This window comes from Oncorhynchus kisutch, linkage group LG14 (assembly GCF_002021735.2).
Source record: "Oncorhynchus kisutch isolate 150728-3 linkage group LG14, Okis_V2, whole genome shotgun sequence".
NCBI classification, from domain to species: domain Eukaryota; kingdom Metazoa; phylum Chordata; class Actinopteri; order Salmoniformes; family Salmonidae; genus Oncorhynchus; species Oncorhynchus kisutch.
In genome coordinates this window covers 11,835,611-11,849,506 of record NC_034187.2, presented here as the reverse complement: position 1 = coordinate 11,849,506, position 13,896 = coordinate 11,835,611, and the positions used below count along the sequence as shown (strand labels likewise).

The 13,896-nt window shown below is 43.0% G+C and overlaps 1 protein-coding gene across 8 annotated transcripts in view; it reads left to right on the top strand.

The window, feature by feature from the left end:
- LOC109904602 (dystrobrevin beta-like) overlaps positions 1 to 13,896 on the top strand; it is a 69,906-nt gene that overhangs the window by 46,750 nt on the left and 9,260 nt on the right. For 4 of the 8 annotated variants that reach the window (XM_031787845.1, XM_031787847.1, XM_031787844.1 and 1 more), the window contains 3 exons: positions 2,604 to 2,700; positions 4,122 to 4,142; positions 11,932 to 12,091. In XM_031787845.1, the coding sequence (XP_031643705.1) occupies positions 2,604 to 2,700; positions 4,122 to 4,142; positions 11,932 to 12,091 (278 nt within the window). The remainder of the gene's footprint in view (positions 1 to 2,603; positions 2,701 to 4,121; positions 4,143 to 11,931; positions 12,092 to 13,896) is intronic. The other 4 variants (XM_031787849.1, XM_031787846.1, XR_004202682.1 and 1 more) reach the window with 2 other exon arrangements.

The following is a 13,896-nucleotide window of genomic DNA, read 5'->3' as shown; positions in this document are numbered from 1 at the left end:
CTATAGCCTATAGCTCTGTATTGTAGCCTATAGCTCTGTATTGTAGCCTATAGCCTATAGCTCTGTATTGTAGCCTATAGCCTATAGCTCTGTATTGTAGCCTATAGCTCTGTATTGTAGCCTATAGCTCTGCATTGTAGCCTATAGCTCTGTATTGTAGCCTATAGCTCTGTATTGTAGCCTATAGCTCTGTATTGTAGCCTATAGCTCTATATTGTATCCTATAGCTCTGTATTGTAGCCTATAGCTCTGTATTGTAGCCTATAGCTCTGTATTGTAGCCTATAGCTCTGTATTGTAGCCCATAGCTCTGTATTGTAGCCCATAGCTCTGCATTGTATCCTATAGCTCTGTATTGTATCCTATAGCTCTGTATTGTAGCCTATAGCCTATAGCTCTGTATTGTAGCCTATAGCTCTACATTGTAGCCTATAGCTCTGCATTGTAGCCTATAGCTCTGTATTTTAGTCTATAGCTCTGTATTGTAACCTATAGCTCTGTATTGTAGCCTATAGCTCTGTATTGTAGTCTATAGCTCTGTATTGTATCCTATAGCTCTATATTGTATCCTATAGCTCTGTATTGTAGCCTATAGCTCTGCATTATAGCCTATAGCTCTGTATTGTATCCTATAGCTCTGCATTGTAGCCTATAGCTCTGCATTGTAGCCTATAGCTCTGTATTGTAGCCTATAGCCTATAGCTCTGTTTTGTAGCCTATAGCCTATAGCTCTCTATTGTAGCCTATAGCTCTGTATTGTAGCCTATAGCCTATAGCTCTGTATTGTAGCCTATAGCTCTGTATTGTAGCCTATAGCTCTGTATTGTAGCCTATAGTTCTGTATTGTAGCCTATAGCTCTGTATTGTAGCCTATAGCCTATAGCTCTGTATTGTATCCTATAGCTCTGCATTGTAGCCTATAGCTCTGTATTTTAGCCTATAGCTCTGTATTGTAGCCTATAGCCTATAGCTCTGTATTGTAGCCTATAGCCTATAGCTCTGTATTGTAGCCTATAGCTCTGTATTGTAGCCTATAGCCTATAGCTCTGTATTGTAGCCTATAGCTCTGTATTGTAGCCTATAGCCTATAGCTCTGTATTGTATCCTATAGCTCTGCATTGTAGCCTATAGCTCTGCATTGTAGCCTATAGCTCTGTATTGTAGCCTATAGCTCTGTATTGTAGCCTATAGCTCTGTATTGTAGCCTATAGCTCTGTATTGTAGCCTATAGCCTATAGCTCTGTATTGTAGCCTATAGCCTATAGCTCTGTATTGTAGCCTATAGCTCTGTATTGTAGCCTATAGCTCTGCATTGTAGCCTATAGCTCTGTATTGTAGCCTATAGCTCTGTATTGTAGCCTATAGCTCTGTATTGTAGCCTATAGCTCTATATTGTATCCTATAGCTCTGTATTGTAGCCTATAGCTCTGTATTGTAGCCTATAGCTCTGTATTGTAGCCTATAGCTCTGTATTGTAGCCCATAGCTCTGCATTGTATCCTATAGCTCTGTATTGTATCCTATAGCTCTGCATTGTAGCCTATAGCTCTGTATTGTAGCCTATAGCTCTGTATTGTAGCCTATAGCTCTGTGTTGTAGCCTATAGCCTATAGCTCTGTATTGTAGCCTATAGCTCTGTATTGTAGCCTATAGCTCTGTATTGTAGCCTATAGCCTATAGCTCTGTATCGTAGCCTATAGCTCTGTATTGTAGCCTATAGCCTATAGCTCTGTATTGTAGCCTATAGCCTATAGCTCTGTATTGTAGCCTATAGCTCTGTATTGTATCCTATAGCTCTGTATTGTAGCCCATAGCTCTGCATTGTATCCTATAGCTCTGTATTGTATCCTATAGCTCTGCATTGTAGCCTATAGCTCTGTATTGTAGCCTATAGCTCTGTATTGTAGCCTATAGCTCTGTATTGTAGCCTATAGCTCTGCATTGTAGCCTATAGCTCTGTGTTGTAGCCTATAGCTCTGTGTTGTAGCCTATAGCCTATAGCTCTGTATTGTAGCCTATAGCTCTGTATTGTAGCCTATAGCCTATAGCTCTGTATTGTAGCCTATAGCCTATAGCTCTGTATTGTAGCCTATAGCTCTGCATTGTAGCCTATAGCTCTGTATTGTAGCCTATAGCTCTGTATTGTAGCCTATAGCCTATAGCTCTGTATTGTATCCTATAGCTCTATATTGTAGCCTATAGCTCTGTATTGTAGCCTATAGCTCTGTATTGTAGCCTATGTGTGTTGTCTCTTTGTGTTACCCTGGAATGTGACCAGGCTCAGAGAAGAGACTATGTAGTGCCATGGTTGGTAACCCTGGTCCTGGACTGCTGCAGGCGCTTCATGTTTGTGGTTTAACTGACCTAGAAGACCAGGTGTGTTGAATTTAGGCAATCACTGAACTGATCAATTAGCTCGGTTGGTCAGGTGTGGTGCCGAGTTGGAACAAAAGGGAGAGGCAACCCTAGGGAGCCTAGTGACTGACAGACTTTCAGGCTTTCACCTTTCAGGAGGCAATAGAGACTAACGTGTGTGTGTGTGTGTGTGTGTGTGTGTGTGTGTGTGTGTGTGTGTGTGTGTGTGTGTGTGATTGTGGGATAACAGGCACAGGAAGGATGAGCTGGAGAGGCGCATGTCAGCCCTACAGGAGAGCAGACGGGAACTGATGGTCCAGCTAGAGGGACTGATGAGGTTACTGAAGGTAGGAGAGGACTCTGACAGCCAGATTATTATAAACACTAGCTGATACACTATCTGTTTCTTGTTCTTCAGACTTTTATATACTGATGCTGTCATTTTTTACTATATAGTTAGTAGTATATCAAATTGATATATAGTATATAAAATCAAATGTTATTGGTCACATACACATGGTTAGCAGATGTTAATGTGAGTGTAGGGAAATGCTTGTGAGAGAGAGTGCAGTTATCAACCTCTGTCATTATTGCATTTTATGCCATCTGGTATTCGTTAACATCAACCATGAATTTGTTCCAACTGTTTAGAACGTGTTGGACACTGCATTGATTGTAGTTGACAGTTGCTCTCCCTCAGGGTCCATTGATTGTAGTTGACAGTTGCTCTCCCTCAGGGTCCATTGATTGTAGTTGACAGTTGCTCTCCCTCAGGGTCCATTGATTGTAGTTGACAGTTGCTCTCCCTCAGGGTCCATTGATTGTAGTTGACAGTTGCTCTCCCTCAGGGTCCATTGATTGTAGTTGACAGTTGCTCTCCCTCAGGGTCCATTGAGTGTATTTAACAGTTGCTCTCCCTCAGGGTCCATTGATTGTAGTTAACAGTTGCTCTCCCTCAGGGTCCATTGATTGTAGTTGAAGGTTGCTCTCCCTCAGGGTCCATTGATTGTAGTTGACAGTTGCTCTCCCTCAGGGTCCATTGATTGTAGTTGACAGTTGCTCTCCCTCAGGGTCCATTGATTGTAGTTGACAGTTGCTCTCCCTCAGGGTCCATTGATTGTAGTTGACAGTTGCTCTCCCTCAGGGTCCATTGATTGTAGTTGACAGTTGCTCTCCCTCAGGGTCCATTGATTGTAGTTGACAGTTGCTCTCCCTCAGGGTCCATTGATTGTAGTTGACAGTTGCTCTCCCTCAGGGTCCATTGATTGTAGTTGACAGTTGCTCTCCCTCAGGGTCCATTGATTGTAGTTGACAGTTGCTCTCCCTCAGGGTCCATTGAGTGTATTTAACAGTTGCTCTCCCTCAGGGTCCATTGATTGTAGTTAACAGTTGCTCTCCCTCAGGGTCCATTGATTGTAGTTGACAGTTGCTCTCCCTCAGGATCCATTGATTGTAGTTGACAGTTGCTCTCCCTCAGGGTCCATTGATTATAGTTGACAGTTGCTCTCCCTCAGGGTCCATTGGTTAACTTGTAGAAACCTGTCTTTCTTGTCCTGATATTGAAGCTCCTGACTCTTTGCCACTGTTTTCTCTTTTTCTCTCTCTCTTTCTGTCAATTTTTCTCTCTTTCTGTCTTGCGCTCTCTCTCTTTCTGTCACTTTCTTGCTCTCTTTCTCTCTCGTTCTCGGCCTGTACCTCTCTCTCTGTCATTTCTCTCTCCCTCACTGCTCACGCCTTCTATCACTGCTTACCATTGACTGACTGATAGGATGAGGAGCAGAAGCAGGCAGTAAGTGTGTCTCTCTTAAGTTTACATTAAGGAAGCAGTAGTGGCAGCACCAGACCCAGTCACCCAGTCACTCTCTAACCATAATATTACATGTCCCACTACTGTCCACTCTTAATGCACGTGTTGATATGTCTCCGATGGATTGTGTTTAAGGAACTTCCAGTAGCAGCATTTTTTATGGACATATTATGTTATGCACTTGCACTGGTCGGTTTGAGGCAGCACTGTTTTCCTACAGAGATTTGGCACAGTACTTTTATAGGTGGCTTATTTGTCACATCATGCAGGACCTGGACCAGACTGGCTCTAAGCCATACAGTCGTGGACCCCCGTGCAGGCTGGCTCTAAGCCATACAGTCGTGGACCCCCGGGCAGGCTGGCTCTAAGCCATACATTCGTGGACCTGGGCTCAAACGCTATTCGAAATCTTTCAAATACATTCAGCATTTGCTCAAGCCTGCCTGGAGTGCAAGAAAGGCGGGGTTTGATGTTTTGTGACTATTCTAATGGTCCATTTAAGCTAAGCAGGCTCAATCAAGCACAGATGCAGTATTTGAAATTATTTGAATAGTGTTTGAACCCGGGTCTGCTCCTAGGCCCTGCACAGTGCCCCTTTCTCCAGACCGAACAGTACAGTCTCTCCTTAATTGCTACAGGCAGGCTCACACATGGGTCTCATTAGATTTCAGAGCAGTAAAGATGCTGTAAAAGACGGAGTGTATGTTCGGGGGGGGGGTTTGTTAGGCTTGGGCGGTATTCAGATTGTCATACCTTCATACCGACCTTGTGCCGTACCAGGATATTCTGTAATACCGGCATTGCACACAAGGGGCGCTATTTTCAAACCCCACTGAGCCTTTGTAATCTGAAGGTTAGCAATGCTAACAAGTAAAATCCCATAGCATTCTCTATCTAAATGCTAACGAGTGCATTGCGGACATTTTATAGTCTCTAAGCAGCTCCGTCTTGTTTTAAGTTGAGCTTGAGGTGGTGAGCCGACATCCAAGCTGAGATATCTGCCAGGCACGCAGAGATGCATTTCGCCACATGGGTGTCAGAAAAGGGAAATGGGAAAGGAGAAAAGTAGTTGTGTCATCCGCATAGCAATTATAGGAGACAACATGTGAGGATATGACGAGCCGAGTGACTTGGTGTGTAGAGAGAAGAGGAGAGGGCCTAGAACTGAGCCCTGAGGGACACCATTAGTGAGAGTACGTGGTGCAGACACAAAATCCTTTCCACGTCACTTGGTAGTAGTCTGAGACACTCATCCCTGAGAGGGTGGAGAGAAGGATCTGATGGTTCATAGTGTGGTTCATGGTGTCAAAGGCAGCAGATAGATGTAGGAGGATGGGAACAGAGGAGAGAGAGTCAGTGCGGAGAGCCTCCGGGACACAGAGGAAAGCAGTGACTCATCTTATAGCCTGACTGGTTAGGGTTAAGAAGATCGTTCTGAGAGAGATAACGAGAGAGTTGATCAGAGACAACACGCTCAAGTGTTTTGGAAAGAAAAGAAAGCAGGGATACAGGTCTATAAGTTTTGACATCAAATGAGTCGAGTGTTGGTTTCTTGAGGAGCGGAGCGACTCAGGCCATTTTGAAGTCAGAGGGGACGCAGCCAGTGGTCAGGGATGAGTTAATGAGGGAAGTGAGGAATGGGAGAAGGTCTCCAGAGAGGGTCTGGAGAAGGGAGGAGGGGATGGAGTCGAGCGAGCAGGTTGTCGGGCAGCCAGACCTCACTAGTCACAGGATTTCATCTGGAGAGAGAGAGGGGAGAAAGAGGTCAAGGCGTAGAGTAGTTCTGTGTGAGTGAGACCAGTGGACTCAATAGTCTAACTGAATGAGGAGCGGACTGTCTCATCAACCTTCTTTTCAAAGTGGTTGACAAAGTCGTCCGCAGAGAGGGGGGGTGGAGCATTAAGGAGGGAGGAAAAGGTAGAAAAGAGTTTCCTAGGGTTAGAGGCAGAAGTTTGAAATGTAGAGTGATAGAAAGTGGCATTAGCAGTGGATTCAGAGGAAGAGAAGGTAAAGAGGAATCAGTGAAAGGATGATAGGTCCTCCAGAAGTTTTGTTTTCCCCTATTTTCGCTCAGCTGCCCGCAGCCCTGTTCTGTAAGCTCGCAATGAGTCACTCAGCCACGAAGCAAGAGGGGAAGGCCGAGCCAGCCCGGGAGAACATGGGGTAGTGTGAGTCAAAGGATGCGGAAAGGAAGGAGAGTAGGGTCGAAGAGGCTGAATCAGTACACAGGAGAGAAAAGGATTTAGAAGGGAGAGATGATAGGTTAGAAGAGGAGAGAGTACTGGGAGAGACAGAGCGATTGCAACGGCACATGGCCATCTGGGTAGGGGCTGAGAGGGTTGGAGGAAAGAGAGACAGAAAAGGAAACAAAAGTAGTGATCCTCGACCTTGACGGCGGTTGCAGTGAGATTAGTAAACGGCCAGCATCTAGTAGAGATGAGGTCAAGCATATTGCCTTGTGAGTTGGAGGGGATTGGGAAAGGGTGACATCAAAAGGCAAGGAGAGGAATGAGAGAGTTGCAAATAAATTAATCGAAGGGAGAGGTCGGGAGGTAGAAGTCGCCCAGTAAAAGAGTGGTGAGCCATCATCAGGAAATAAGTTTATGAAAGTGTTAAACTCATTGAGGAAGTCTCCAAGGGCACCTGGTGGGCGATAGATGACAACAAGCTTGAGTGGACAAGTGACAGTGATCGCATGGAATTCAAATGAGGAGATGGACAGGTGAGAGAGTAGATGGACAGGTGAGAGGGAGAAAAGATCACATCTCCAGTTAGGAGAAATGAGTAGCCCTGTGCCACCACCGCGACGACCAGATGCTCTTGGACTATGAGAGAAAACGTAGTCAGGTGAAGGGAGAGCAGCTCTGAAGGGCATCATAGGCTTAGATTATCTCAGTGTTCTTTTTTTTATTTGTAATTTTTTTACCCCCTTTTCTCCCCAATTTTCGTGGTATCCAATTGTTTGTAATTACTATCTTGTCTCATTCCTACAACTCCCGTACGGGCTCGGGAGAGACGAAGGTCGAAAGCCATGCGTCCTCCGAAACACAACCCAACCAAGCCGCACTGCTTCTTAACACAGCGCGCCTCCAACCTGGAAGCCAGTCGCACCAATGTGTTGGAGGAAACGCTGTGCACCTGGCTACCTTGGTTAGCGCGCACTGCGCCCGGTCCGCCACAGGAGTTGCTGGTGCGCGATGAGACAAGGATATCCCTACCGGCCAAACCCTCCCTAACCCAGACGACGCCAGGCCAATTGTGTGTCGCCCCACGGACCTCCCTGTCGCGGCCAGCTGCGACAGAGCCGGCCGCTATCGCTGCGATGCAGTGCCCTAGACCACTGTGCCACCCGGGAGGCATCTCAGCGTTCTTAACTGTAGATCAACAATTCCAAATGCTGCAAAACATTTTTTATCATAAAATAAAAAAATCGCCTGGTCCTGATGAACTAGCCTCCTACATCTAGCTGCAGACATCATTGCTCCCCCTTAACATGTATTTTTAACCTCACGCTTGATGTTAAGGAAATCCCCAAGTTATGGAAATCTGCTTTTGTAAAGGTGTAGATCCTTCGCTACTTGACAACTATCGACCCATATCAAAATTGTCTGTACTGTCAAAGGTACTGGAGTCCTTATTTAGTAGGCAGCTAAAGGTCTACTTCCAAGAATACAACATCTTAAATGATATGCAATCAGGTTTTTAGGTCTGGCCAGAGCACTGTTTCAGCAACATTGGTTTTAAATTACATCCAATGTGCTCTTGATAAGAAGTTACATTGTGTGTCTGTTTTTGTTGATTTGTCGAAGGCTTTTGACACCGTGGACCATGTGCAAAGGTTAAAATGTTGTGGAATTACTGGTCATGCTCTAGATTGGTTTATAAATTACCTATCAAATCGTACACAATGTGTAATGGTGGATGGTTATAAATCTGAGTCCATAGAGGTGTGCTCAGGTGTTCCTCAAGGTTCTATTTTGGGCCCACTGTTGTTCATTTTGTATATCAACAACATTGGGGATCTTATTGAAACAGCGGATGTTCATTTTTATGCAGATGATACTGTTCTTTATTCAAGTGGTAGTAGTTTATCTTTAGCTTTTGAAAATGCCAAAAGAGCATTTAACATCATACAACAGAATCTGTATGATTTAAAGCTGATTCTAAATTCGGGTAAAACAAAATGCATGGTATTTTCAAATGCCAGGCATGTTACAAATCATGTCATTGCTGGGCATGCTATACATACTATACATACTATACATACTATAGAGCAAGTTAAAGTGTACAAATATTTGGGTGTGTGGGTTGATGATAAGCTGAGCTTCACTGTGCATGTAGAGAACTTGATAAGGAAGCTCAAGCTGAAAATAGGATTTCTAGGATTTCTTGTTTTTCTTTTGAGGCCAGGAAGGAGCTGGTACGATGTACATTACTGTCATTTTTAGATTTTAGTGATGATATATATATATATATATATATATATATGCAGGCCTCAGCCACTACCCTGAGAGCACTTGATTCAGTGTATCATGCAGCCCTTAGGTTCATTACAAATCAGAAACGTCTAACACATCATTGGGATCTCTACCTGGCTGTTGGCTGGTCGTCATTGACCTTGCGTAGGCTTAAACACTGGTATACACTGATTTATAAGGCCATATTGAGTAAAATGCCATTTTATCTCTGTTCTTTTTTAGTCAGGTCAGTAAATAAATATCAATTATGGTCCCATTCTGATTTGCTTCTAACAGTACCAAAAATTAGAACAGGACATGGTAGAAATAGTTTGTTACTTAGCTCCGTGGTCTTGGAATTCTCTCCTGAACATTTTAAAATGTGATGATCTAGTTTCGTTGGTGGAGTTTACACTTGATCGATGAATATATCATAGAAGTGTGTAATTGTTTTTAGGCCAGCTGTTTTTAGTCGAGACGTTTGTGTTTTTAATGTACAATGTTTTTGTTGTACTGTATGTGTGTTTATAGTTGTGTTTTAATGTTGTGTGTGTTTATAGTTGTGTTTTAATGTTGTGTGTGTTTATAGTTGTGTTTTAATGTTGTGTGTGTAAATAGTTTTGTCTGAAACGTTGTTCCCTCTGCTGCTATTGGACCAGGTCTCTCTTGGAAAAGAGTTGTTATCTCAATGAGAAAAACCCTGTATAAATAAAGGTCAAATAAAAATAATGAAAAAAGAGACCTGGAGGGTAAATGAAAAGGGTTGCAGTCAAGGAGTGGGGAGCTCACACGAGTGAGCCACTCACAAAGCTCCGGTCTCTCGTTATTGTGTGTTTCTAAACAAACACCACTTGACTGGGAACTACTGGTAAGCTTCATAATGAAAAATTATATGACAGGTGAAACGAAGAACGCAATCTTCTTTCTCTCTTAACGTATTGCATAAGATGACTGCAGGTATTTACTTAGAAAGTAACTACAAATATTATTATTTTTTTATTTTTTTACTTAAAGTAAAATATTTTACTTCTTCATAGTTTCAACGGTATTGAAAAACCATCCTGTGGTTATTTCCAAATACCTCGGTATACTGTATATACGGTATATATGGTATATACGGTATATATGGTATATACGGTATATACGGTATATACGGTATATACGGTATATATGGTATATATGGTATACTGCCCTAGCCGTGTGTGTGTGTTGTTAGCAAAGATAACAGGTGGTGGTCTAGGCCTCTTCTACTCCTAAATCAAATCAAATCAAATCAAATTTATTTGTCACATACACATGGTTAGCAGATGTTAATGCGAGTGTAGCGAAATGCTTGTGCTTCTAGTTCCGACAATGCAGTAATAACGAACAAGTAATCTAACTAACAATTCCAAAAAAAACTACTGTCTTATACACAGTGTAAGGGGATAAAGAATATGTACATAAGGATATATGAATGAGTGATGGTACAGAGCAGCATAGGCAAGATACAGTAGATGATATCGAGTACAGTATATACATATGAGATGAGTATGTAAACCAAGTGGCATAGTTAAAGTGGCTAGTGATACATGTATTACATAAGGATGCAGTCGATGATATAGAGTACAGTATCTACGTATGCATATGAGATGAATAATGTAGGGTAAGTAACATTATATAAGGTAGCATTGTTTAAAGTGGCTAGTGATATATTTACATCATTTCCCATCAATTCCCATGATTAAAGTGGCTGGAGTAGAGTCAGTGGCATTGACAGTGTGTTGGCAGTAGCCACTCAATGTTAGTGGTGGCTGTTTAACAGTCTGATGGCCTTGAGATAGAAGCTGTTTTTCAGTCTCTCGGTCCCAGCTTTGATGCACCTGTACTGACCTCGCCTTCTGGATGACAGCGGGGTGAACAGGCAGTGGCTCGGGTGGTTGATGTCCTTGATGATCTTTATGGCCTTCCTGTAGCATCGGGTGGTGTAGGTGTCCTGGAGGGCAGGTAGTTTGCCCCCGGTGATGCGTTGTGCAGACCTCACTACCCTCTGGAGAGCCTTACGGTTGAGGGCGGTGCAGTTGCCATACCAGGCGGTGATACAGCCCGCCAGGATGCTCTCGATTGTGCATCTGTAGAAGTTTGTGAGTGCTTTTGGTGACAAGCCGAATTTCTTCAGCCTCCTGAGGTTGAAGAGGCGCTGCTGCGCCTTCTTCACGATGCTGTCTGTGTGAGTGGACCAATTCAGTTTGTCTGTGATGTGTATGCCGAGGAACTTAAAACTTGCTACCCTCTCCACTACTGTTCCATCGATGTGGATGGGGGGGTGTTCCCTCTGCTGTTTCCTGAAGTCCACAATCATCTCCTTAGTTTTGTTGACGTTGAGTGTGAGGTTATTTTCCTGACACCACACTCCGAGGGCCCTCACCTCCTCCCTGTAGGCCGTCTCGTCGTTGTTGGTAATCAAGCCTACCACTGTTGTGTCGTCCGCAAACTTGGTATGTGTCCTAACCTATGGTAATATTGGTATGTGTCCTAACCTATGGTAATATTGGTATGTGTCCTAACCTATGGTAATATTGGTATGTGTCCTAACCTATGGTAATATTGGTATGTGTCCTAACCTATGGTAATATTGGTATGTGTCCTAACCTATGGTAATATTGGTATGTGTCCTAACCTATGGTAATATTGGTATGTGTCCTAACCTATGGTAATATTGGTATGTGTCCTAACCTATGGTAATATTGGTATGTGTCCTAACCTATGGTAATATTGGTATGTGTCCTAGCCTATGGTAATATTGGAATGTGTCCTAGCCTATGGTAATATTGGTATGTGTCCTAGCCTATGGTAATATTGGTATGTGTCCTAACCTATGGTAATATTGGTATGTGTCCTAACCTATGGTAATATTGGTATGTGTCCTAACCTATGGTAATATTGGTATGTGTCCTAACCTATGGTAATATTGGTATGTGTCCTAACCTATGGTAATATTGGTATGTGTCCTAACCTATGGTAATATTGGTATGTGTCCTAACCTATGGTAATATTGGTATGTGTCCTAACCTATGGTAATATTGGTATGTGTCCTAACCTATGGTAATATTGGTATGTGTCCTAACCTATGGTAATATTGGTATGTGTCCTAACCTATGGTAATATTGGTATGTGTCCTAACCTATGGTAATATTGGTATGTGTCCTAACCTATGGTAATATTGGTATGTGTCCTAACCTATGGTAATATTGGTATGTGTCCTGACCTATGGTAATATTGGTATGTTTCTATAGTTTGTTTCCTAACCGGTGGTGATGTTGGCATGTTATCAGGCCCAGACAGGAGGCTCAACCCACTCCTCCCCCAGCCACGGGGCAGTCTGCTCCATGCCCATGCCGATCCGCTCCACCTCAGCTGGGTCCACCCCCACCCACACACCCCAGGACTGCCTGGCCGGGTTGGGGGGCGACGTGCTGGAGGCCTTCGCTCAGGGTGAGTCCTGGACCTCCGCCCAACAGGAAAAACAGTGCAAAACTAGTTGAAATGACATCAGTTTCTGGTTGAAAAGGCATCATAATGTCATTTCAACTCGCTTTCTCCACTGGACAATGTCCTCCTTTAGATCCAGTACATCTGTTGTTAGTTATCCATTTTCTGACCTTGTTTGAGTCAAGGACAACACAACATTTTGATCTATGATTGAGCTGTGACAAATTCGATTCAAGTGCATTCCAAATGCAAAAACAGTAGCCACGAAATGCCATGTACAGTTTGAATTTGGAAGTTTACATACACCTTAGCCAAATACATTTTTACCATTCCTGACATTTAATCCTAGTAAAAAATCCCTGTCTTAGGTCACTTTATTTTAAGAATGTGAAATTCTTCAGAATAATAGTTGAGAGAATGATTTATTTCAGCTTTTATTTCTTTCATCACATTCCCAGTGGGTCAGAAGTTTACATACACTCAATTAGTATTTGATAGCATTGCCTTTAAATTGTTTAACTTGGGTCAAATGTTTCGGGTAGCCTTCCACAAGCTTCCCACAATAAGTTGGGTGAATTTTTCTCCCATTCCTCTTGACAGAGCTGGTGTAACTGAGTCAGGTTTGTAGGCCTCCTTGCTCGCACACGCTTTTTCAGTTCTGCCCACAAATTTTCTATAGGATTGAGGTCAGGGCTTTGTGATGGCCACTCCAATACATTGACTTTGTTGTCCTTAAGCCATTTTGCTACAACTTTGGAAGAATGCTTGGGGTCATTGTCCATTTGGAAGACCCATTTGCGACCAAGCTTTAACTTCCTGATCCACATAATTTTCCATCCTCATTATGTCATCTTTTGTGAAGTGCACCAATCCCTCCTGCAGCAAAGCACCCCCACAGCATGATGCTGCCAACCCCGTGCTTCACGGTTGGGATGGTGTTCTTCGGCTGGCAAGCATCCCCCTTTTTTCTCCAAACATAACGATGGTCATTATGGCCAAAACAGTTCTATATTTGTTTCATCAGACCAGAGGACATTTCTCCAAAAATTATGATCTTTGTCCCCATGGACAGTTGCAAACTGTAGTCTGGCTTTTTTATGGCAGTTTTGGAGCAGTGGCTTCTTCCTTGCTGAGCTGCCTTTCAGGTTATGTCGATATAGGATTGGTTTTTACTGTGGATATTGATACTTTTGTACCTGTTTCCTCACAAGGTCCTTTGCTGTTGTTCTGGGATTGATTTGCACTTTTCACACCAAAGTAGGTTCATCTGTAGGTCTCCTTCCTGAGCGGTATGACGGCTGCGTGGTTCCATGGTGTTTATACTTGCGTACTATTGTTTCTACAGATTAACGTGATACCTTCAGGCATTTGTAAATTGCTCCCAAGGATGAACCAGACTTGTGGAGGTCTACAATTTTTTTTCTGGTGTCTTGGCTGATTTCTTTAGATTTTCCCATGATGTCAAGCAAAGAGGCACTAAGTTTGAAGTTAGGCCTTGAAATTCATCCACAGGTACACCTCAAATTGACCCAAATGATGTAAATTAGCCTATCAGAAGCTTCTAAAGCCATGACATAATTTTCTGGAATTTTCCAAGCTGTTTAAAGGCACAGACAACTTAGTGTATGTAAACTTCTGACCCACTGGAATTGTGATACAGTGAATTAAAATTGTTGGGAAAAATTCTTGTGTCATGCACAAAGTAGATGTCTGAACCGACTTGCTAAAACTATAGTTTGTTAACAAGAAATTTGTGGAGTGGTTGAAACACAGGTTTTAATGACTCCAACCTAAGCTTATGTGAACTT